At 37.4% G+C, this 8,752-nt stretch overlaps 1 protein-coding gene across 2 annotated transcripts; it reads left to right on the top strand.

Annotated features, from left to right (window-relative positions):
* Positions 1-324: 324 nt before the first annotated feature.
* On the top strand, positions 325-7,746 carry rnf167 (ring finger protein 167). Of its 2 annotated transcripts, XM_056397878.1 has the most exons (12): positions 325-507; positions 619-758; positions 830-924; positions 2,317-2,447; positions 2,567-2,647; positions 2,734-2,871; positions 2,952-3,039; positions 3,146-3,236; positions 3,387-3,492; positions 3,898-3,991; positions 4,158-4,238; positions 4,843-7,746. In XM_056397878.1, exons 4-12 carry the CDS (start codon positions 2,343-2,345, stop codon positions 5,265-5,267), a joined length of 1,209 nt encoding a protein of 402 aa, XP_056253853.1. In that variant the 5' UTR covers positions 325-507; positions 619-758; positions 830-924; positions 2,317-2,342; the 3' UTR covers positions 5,268-7,746. The 2 variants fall into 2 exon arrangements, with proteins under 2 accessions (XP_056253853.1, XP_056253854.1); XM_056397879.1 differs by lacking the exon at positions 830-924.
* The last annotated feature ends 1,006 nt before the right edge of the window (positions 7,747-8,752 follow it).

Raw genomic sequence — 8,752 nt, 5'->3', positions numbered from 1 at the left:
TAGACAGGGGCCTGAATATGACTGGAATCTGCCCATCTGAATGCAGTGAAATCGGTCTGTCTCTGCTTGAAACTATGGCCATCTCTGCATCTCAGCGTGTCAGTGCAGCGTGTACGTTTCAGATGAGATAAGATTGTCCTTTAACCCTTTTGTTTGGATCCATTCGGCTTCCATTAGCCATTACAGATTCATCTCAACTACGGGTTGTCGTGCAACAGCCATGGAAAGCCAAGAGCGTCTACATATAAAGCACTGAGATCATTGTTGTTTCTTCTTCTGGTCGCTTGGTGGCGCTGTGGGTGTGGATGCTGCTGAGGCAATCTGCTATCACACAACACGAAGAAGAAACAGGGAGCAAGAAGCAATAACAAACAAACCTAGCAGCGGCAAGCTAACGCCAATTTAAGGAGCCAGGCATATTGGCAATTGTCACTTCTACGGTGGACAAACATTTTATTATTTTATATTCTACAAAATAATGTATACGGACTAAACAGAAGACACAGGGTAATCTGTCACGGAGACGACTTATTGTAACTGCTATCAGTCATCTGCTAACAATAGCTAAACGTCAGCTAGCTAATGTTAATCCTCCCGGTCTTTTGTCGTTTTCTTTAGGATCTACAGGATTGTCGAGAAAGTGGCAGACCAACATCTTTTATCGATTTTACACGGTGTCATGTGAGCAACCAAAGTGAGACAACTGGAATAACCTTAGATTACAACCTTTACGGTGCCGATATTAAAAGGATACTAAGGTATGTAGTTAACGACACACAACAACAACAACAACTACTACTTTGATGACTTATAATATCTTGTCTTTCAGGACATGGTGAGGAAATGAGAGTTACATAGTTCACAGGTTTATCATTGCGACAGAAGCAACACAACAGCAGCGTATTATTTCCTCATCGACTTCCTGTAAGTAGTTAAAACGACAAAAGGAGCTATGTCGGTCAGACTTTCGTGTAGTGCTTTTCAGCATGTTTTTATTTTAGTACAAACAAGAGATGTAATATATTGGGTTAATAGCTTACCAATCCAATAAAAAAGCTAACCATCATAGTTCTGGGGTACGTGAACATGTTCTTAATTGTTGTGTTAACCTTTTAACCACTAGCACAAATAACCTGTGTATTCCACTTACCTTACCCTATCCTAATGCTGTTGGATTCTTACGCCTGTAAATAAATGAGACAGTGTGCATACAAAAATAGTAGTTTTGACCAGAACTAGAATCAAGAAATATCTGCACTGTATTTATAGTTGCAAGGACCTGGTAGAGGTAAATGCAAGTTATTGTTCACAATTCATTCACACTACTATGAGTGCCAGTCTCATAAATGTTATGTTTGCAAGTTGTTTCTCATTCTGTACAAGAATGATGGCAGCAAATGCTTGTCCTTAGTTTAAGAAAAAGTGCCCAGTGTGTGTGCATGAACTTTGAGGAACAATGACAAAAAGTGGAACAACAGATATTGTAAGTCATGCTTAGAAAATGAAACAAACTCATAGACATAAAAATACATTAAACACAGCTGGAGACCTTGCTGCACACATTTGTAAATTGGCTGTTGCTTGATTTTGTTTGTTTGCCAAAACTCAATATGTGGGAACATTATAATTTTAGTAAGATGATATTAACATAGAAATATTGGTAACAAAACAACCACAAAAGCTAGAGAAATAAAGGAATTAAGAAACCATATGATTGGTTAAAGAGTGAACAATAAGATGTTAGACCAAACCAGCCTTCAGTTCTAGTGCTTTAGGGTAAAATTGATATGTGATGCATTGTTTCTTTTCTTGGCCTGCATGGCCTATGTGAGCCCCAATCCGGAGTTTGCTTTTCCACTCTCATACTACCTTATTCCCTTCACTGGAGTTCATTTAAAGAGTGAAACATAAGATGTTAGCGCCAAGAAAAAAACTGATTAACTTCTCCACAGTGTTTCCATCTTGTTTCATGCAAATGTGTCCTTTTATTTGTGAAAACAAATGTATTGATGTGTATTTTCTCACAAAGTAACAGAATCATAATCCCTTTCAAAAGTACTTAGGTTTGTTCTGCTACTCCATGAAGATGGAGAGTTTGTGTAAATAATTGGTGGCAAGTCAGTTTACATTTCCTTGTTTGCATATTCATGTGCATATTTACACAGTTTTACAACTTGAATTGTCAATTTGCATTAGTATGTTAATGCCAGGCTGTAGTCAGACTGCAAGATCAGCTTCAGCCTGAGACCTGAAGCATTACCTCTGGTCATGACTGATTACTTACTCTTGATTTGTATGGTTATATCTGTTTTGCAGTTAAGTGCAACTGTAAGCAACCAAGGATGGTGCACCTTGGTGTGTGGTCCGTGGGAGCTCGGTTGAATGTCCCAATACTGGTTTTCTGCAGCATACTGGTGACCTCGCCCACACATGCCTATATATATGCTGTAAGTAGTCTAGGAGATTTAGCTCCAGGACTTTGATAATCTTTAACTAGAAATATGATTCCTTAAGTTCTCCTGAAAATGATATAACTTCTTACCATATGTATATATTTTTGTGGCAGCATTACAGCAATATGACCTCCATGTTGTTTGAGGACCTACCTGCCTTGTTTGGATCTCCACTTCCTAAGGATGGACTAATGGTGAGAGCAGAGTATTGGAGAAAGAGTGCATGGAGAAAAACATAGGTCTTTTATAATGATGGGTTTTTTTTTTCTTTGTGTGAAAGGGAGTTTTGGTGGTGTCCCGTCCACTTAATGGCTGCGCAGCAATAGACCCTCCTCCTCCATTGCCACCATCTTATGATTCCAACACCACCAAATTCATTGTTCTCATCAGACGCTACGACTGCAATTTTGATATAAAGGTAGGTAATGTTTGCATGATGATGAATACACCTAAGTGTCTGTGAAGCCAAGTGATCTAATGCGAGGATTTGGTTTTCAGGTCTTGCACGCGCAGAGAGCTGGATACAATGCTGCAATCGTTCACAACATGTATTCCGACACTCTGCTCAATATGAACTATAGCAATGGTAATTCTCTTTTATAAAATGTACACAATTTCAAACTTTTTACATTCTCACGATCTTACTAAAATGCCAGAAGTTTAAATCTTGTTGTTTTTTCTTTATGTTCCAGACACTATTGCAGAGGAGATTGAGATCCCCTCAGTATTCACCAGTTACTATGCTTCTCAAATTCTCAGGAATTTCATAATTCCAGAACAAGGGTAAGTAAAAACACTTCAACATTTCTAGAGGTAAATTTCTGAAATGATTTTTCAAACTAAACATTAATCTAGACCAAAGCAGCCTTCAGTTCTAGTGCTTTAGGGTAAAATTGGTATGTGATGCATTGTTTCTTTTTTCTTGGCCTGCAGGGCCTATGTAATCCTCAAGCCTGAGTTTGCTTTTCCGCTCTCATACTACCTTATTCCCTTCACCGGAGTAGTTGGCATGATCATTCTTGTGATGTTTGTTGTCTTGGTAAGTATGTACGATGTGATGTCTCCTTTGGTGTTTATTCGGTAAGCACATTCTTAAAAATCTCTTTTGGAAGTTGCAATTGTGAAATCACTTGCTTACATGATATTTGGACCATTTGGCCATAGCATAGGCGAGCTTTGAATATTCTTCTATTGTAAAATAGTGACTTAATTGTATTTCAGCCAAGCTAGAACTAGCTCTCTTGACATGTTACGTTTATTCAATAGACACATTGTTTTTGTGAGTTTAAGGCTTTTATCTAACTTTTCTAAAACATCTTCTTACTTACTGACTTACTATGACTACTAGGTCCCTATAGGAACACATAAAAGAAATCTACCCATACATGTGGAATGTTGTGTAATTCTCATGCCATCTGTAACATTGTCTTTTTGTATTGTTCAGATTATACGATGTGTGCGATACAGAAAGAGACTGCGGAAAAATCGTTTGTCCAAGGAACAGCTGAAGCGGATTCCAACCCACAGGTTCACCAAAGGTAAGAGGATTGTATTGTTTTCACTGTTACTGTAATGTGTTGTTTTGAAGAACATTGGGAACCAATTGCAATGATTAAATTGTTCATAACATTTCCTCTATCATCTGTGGGGCTTTTTACCATAGAACAGGTAGCTGAAGTTGATAACTTTTCTCCTCTGTTTCAGGGGATGACTATGATCTGTGTGCAATATGTTTGGATGAGTATGAAGAAGGAGACAAGCTGCGAGTTTTACCTTGTTCCCATGGTAAATATTTAGTATGTCGTTATCATATTATATTGAAGTTTGTATGTTATGGTATATTGGGAAATGCCTCAACTGATACACACAATGTGTACATGTGCCACACTTGCAGCAACAAGTTTTCACACCATTTAAACACAAAGTAGTAAATGAATGTGCCCTTCCTTGTAAGTCAGTAGTTATACCCCTACCTGTTGTATCTTCAAAAGTACAATATTTTACTCCAATGTAGCAACGTTGTCCTTTTTCCTCCAAACATGAAGTTGCCAATGCCTCCTACACTACAGTCCTTGTTGCCAACTCCCACTTTTGACCTGGGTCAGTGGTGACATATTGAGACAATCTAGACAGATCAGCCACTAGTCACTGTGCTAAGACCTCTCTAGCTCCCCATCAGTGAACACAAGTAATTATTTTCAATATAGTACCCACCTAAGCTGTAAACATTGCAGGATATTTATCCCCCTGTGTCACCTGGGGGTGTTCTGTGTTAGATTCGTAACATGTCTTTATTCACTTTATGTTACAACCTGAAAAAGCTTCTGCTGCAGTCACTGTCCTTTGCCAGGTCTTGCTTTAGTTCCTTAAAATTCTTCTTGTTCTTCAGCCTATCACTGCAAGTGTGTCGACCCGTGGCTCACACAGACCAAGAAGACGTGTCCTGTGTGTAAACAACGCGTCACTCGAAACAACCCAGAGCACTCAGAGTCTGAGTCTGAGGAGGAAACTGGAGGACGTGGGGAGGGGGAAGGAGCAGAGGGTGAAGCAGACTCAGAGCGCACTCCTCTGCTTCGTCCCTCTAACCCTGGGTCCCCCTCAGGGAGCCCAGGGGCCTATTCAGCTACCACCACCACCACTACTGCCCAGTGCCTCGCCTCCCCTGCACACTGCGACTCTCCCATCCTGGGTTATGAAGGCTACTACTCCCCTCAGGAGGACACAGACTCAGAAAGTGATGACTCAGGAGAGGACAGGCACCACACTGATGATGACACTGCTCAGCTCATTGGTAGGGATAGAGTGGAGGTCTGATGGCCGGAATTTAGCTGCAATGAGATTACTTAGTTTTAGCTAAAAAACAAAAAAAAAAAGGGGTCTTTCTGTCATCAGGCGTGTTGTTATCACACAGTACTTTAAAATAGTTTGTGGTTAGCTTGACATTTAGGATTCTCGCAACATCTGTTGATTGTAACAGAATCTTTTACCCATTAACCAGAGGTGGTCTAATTGTTAGTGTCAAAGCACATGGAAAATCAGCAATGAGTGTTACAAAAATCCAACACTGACAACAACCCACTTCTATACACACATTCACTCCAATACTCCTCTATTTGCCTGTAGACCTCTTTTTTTTTTTAATGCATGTTGTAATTGATAACTTGACCACACCACATGACCTAACCATTAGTGCTGCACAAAATGAACGCGTCACTTAACTGTCTGTTTAGGTAAGAGAATGACACGTGTAGATGAAGCCTGTGTAACCAAACAGAATGAATTCTGTGCACACACTTTAAGTGAATCTTCTAGGTTCTCTGTGCACGATTTAAGTAGGGTTAGTGCAGTTTCCAGACTCTCTGTTGTCTAAATCATAACTGTTTTATATCTAACAGCCCTTTCACACAATTTTAATTGTTTCCTAAAAGGATGTGCAATTGGAGGGCGATTTTATTTTATTTTTATCCTTTCAGCTTACTTTTTATATGTTTTAAAGCTACATTTCAGTTTTTTTGAAATGTCAGGTTTTTCTCAAATTCCGCAGTAAATAACGCTACAATAGAATATTGCAAAGAAGATATACATTTCTGCTGCTTTTACATTGTTATTGATACTACTGTGTGGTCAGTTTAAGAAAAATATATTTAGCTTTATCCAGTTTGTCAAGTTGAACAAACTCAGGGTTATAGCCACAAATTAAAGGTCAGTGGGTACTGTAAATGAATAACATAGTGAGAATTAATGGGTTTTGGTTATTGAAATGGTTTTAGTTTTTTGAGTAAAATCCAGATTCATGGATATTTAATGAATTTGTTTCCATTTTTGTACACAATACAATAATAACATGTTAAACTGTGGGACCCTGGAGGTGTTTTAAGGGAAAAGGAGAATTGCCTTACACTGGCCTTGATGTAAATGCGTATGTTAAATGTTTGGAAATTGAAGGGACAGGATTCACACTCCTTTGTTTTCCTCTGTATTTAATACTGCTGGTTAGCAAGCTTGGTCTTCTTCATTGTTCTGAAAAAATGCTCCTTTGTCTTATAGTGACAAACAAGGAGGAGAAAGCCTGTGTATCCACATGTTCAGCGCTAGTGATGATGCAGATAGTCACCTTAGTCATGCTTGACTTGCACCTGAAAATATAGACAAGCTCAGCGGCTGTTGAGCGAGTTATGGCTTCTTTTTTTTATAAAATGACTTGGATGGGGTTGATGCTGTTGATTTATAACAAAAGCAATAGAAACCTTAAAAAGTTGTTTCAGCCAAACTGTTTTACTGCTCCAAATAAATGTACAGTGATTAACTTGATCTGAGATCATAAATTCACAACTGGAATTCTTGTTTTTAATTTTTGATAACCTTACAGGTTGTGGAAATTTACTAAATAAGTGCTGTAAAGATTTCCCTACTCTCTTATTTGCTGAGATGTGATCATTGTTTCCTCTGTGTTGATTTTATATTGCTCCAACACGATCAGAGAAAATTTTGATTCAGAGTTGCCATTCTATGTTACTATGTTATCTATGAGGAAGGCTCCCAGTGTTTTAATATTGTCAATTAATTATTGTCAATTAAAATAACATGTCCTACTGTATAACCTCAACTTGAAACCTGACTTATTCCTACACCACATCAGATAGATGATCAAATGTATCCCCCCACCCCTCCCCCCTCAAACACTAAAACAGCATTTGACAACAGAGGAAACAATGCACATGATGTATATAAATTCTGTGTCTGAGGATTTTTATTTAGAACGTTGCATTTTGTTGTTTGAGAGTTAGAGCAGGGAATCAGTAGGACTGTAAAATCAGAACATTCCATCTTTATTGTATTTTACTGCTGACTGATTAAAAACTCCACACTATCAAGGTTTAATTAGGACTTGTTGGCAATAGTCTACGTTATAAAACAGAACAAATCTCTTTCATACTGTACTTTTTTGTGTTTTTTTTTTTGTTTTGTTTTTTTTGCTCTATATGTCTCGATCTTAGAGACTCTTAACTGAAACAAATGGAAAAATATAATACCCATTATAATTTTTCCTTCTTTTAGAATGTGCCTAGTTTATCACACTAAAATAACAAATGTACAGTTTCAAGTATAATTTTCATGTATAAATCAGGTTTGAGAAGCCGTAGGATGTCTAAACACAGTCTGTGGAAATCTGCATTTAATGTGTGATTTGTGGAAGATTAAATGACATGGAAATGGGGCTGTGGTGCCATTTGTTTGTTAGGCCTAGTGACAAACATAATTATTCTTTGTAATAAAGTTATTATAAAGCACATTGGTATGTTATGCATATGTTCATTTTTTATTGGTCATTTTTTCATATTTAAAAATAAGTATTAAAACAAAAAAAATGATATATCAATATAATATGTAATGTTATAGAATGACATGCATATAAATATATAAAACATACATTTTTACAGCAAAGGATCTTGCAGATCTAGCCATTTCCCAATGGGTGTTATAACAGAATTAAAGGGCGTATCTAAATGACTTAATTAGTGTAATTGAAATGTGGTCCAAGAGCGACAGAACTGGATGTCTTTATGAATATAGTGTTTTTGACAGTGTGTGGTCAATTTTAAGTTATTTTCAATGTAGTTTCATTATCTTCTTCACTTTCAGTCCCTGGTGTGTTGAGCCATAATGAGGCACAGGTGGTGTCATTCATGGTAATAATGAAAAAGACTAAGCTTCTGTAAATGAAAGGCTGACCTAAGAAAATATTCTACTAATTAATTTATAGGCTTTGATCCTATTGGTATGAGTGTCATGGTAACTAATTAGGGCAGCAACATCCTGCTGAATTTAACATGTTTCAGGCTCTTTTATACTTATTAATGATTACTCACTAACGACAGTTCACTATATACAAAACAATCTGTATATCCTGTAAGACTGTTGTATGTTGTTCACAGTTTTTTTTTCCCTCTTCATATGATCTTAAATGTGTCTGTTATTTTTAAGTCAACCAACATACAGTATTAATGAGTGAGTCATTGGTGCCACATATATACTCTGGGCTAATAAAATATATTTATTGGTACAATGGCAGGATTTTGATTCATAGGAAAAAAAGCACTCATATTATTGTTTCGCTGACATGGCCTGGAAGGAGTTGCCTGCCTTTGAGTGTAATTGTGATTCATTAAGACGTCCTGCAGTGCTTTTAATCTTGCCTAACAAGGTCCATGTCTTTTCAGTTTCACCATTTCATGAGCGTTTAATAACACCACCTGCTGCTTTGAAGAAAAGTCCATTTGTATTTGAGCTGAATAAAC

Source organism: Seriola aureovittata, chromosome 15 (genome assembly GCF_021018895.1).
Source record: "Seriola aureovittata isolate HTS-2021-v1 ecotype China chromosome 15, ASM2101889v1, whole genome shotgun sequence".
In the NCBI taxonomy this organism is placed as follows: Eukaryota; Metazoa; Chordata; class Actinopteri; order Carangiformes; family Carangidae; genus Seriola; species Seriola aureovittata.
The sequence above is the reverse complement of the archived record's forward strand: the minus strand, read 5'-3'. Positions and strand labels throughout refer to the sequence as shown.

Excerpts from the sequence above, each read along its gene's own strand:
- rnf167 (XM_056397879.1), top strand. The coding sequence starts at position 2,343 with ATGGTGCACCTTGGTGTGTGGTCCGTGGGAGCTCGGTTGAATGTCCCA. Across the intron at positions 2,648-2,733 it reads TTCCTAAGGATGGACTAATG|GGAGTTTTGGTGGTGTCCCG; the intron begins GTGAGAGCAGAG and ends TTTGTGTGAAAG. Across the intron at positions 3,040-3,145 it reads CAATATGAACTATAGCAATG|ACACTATTGCAGAGGAGATT; the intron begins GTAATTCTCTTT and ends TTTATGTTCCAG.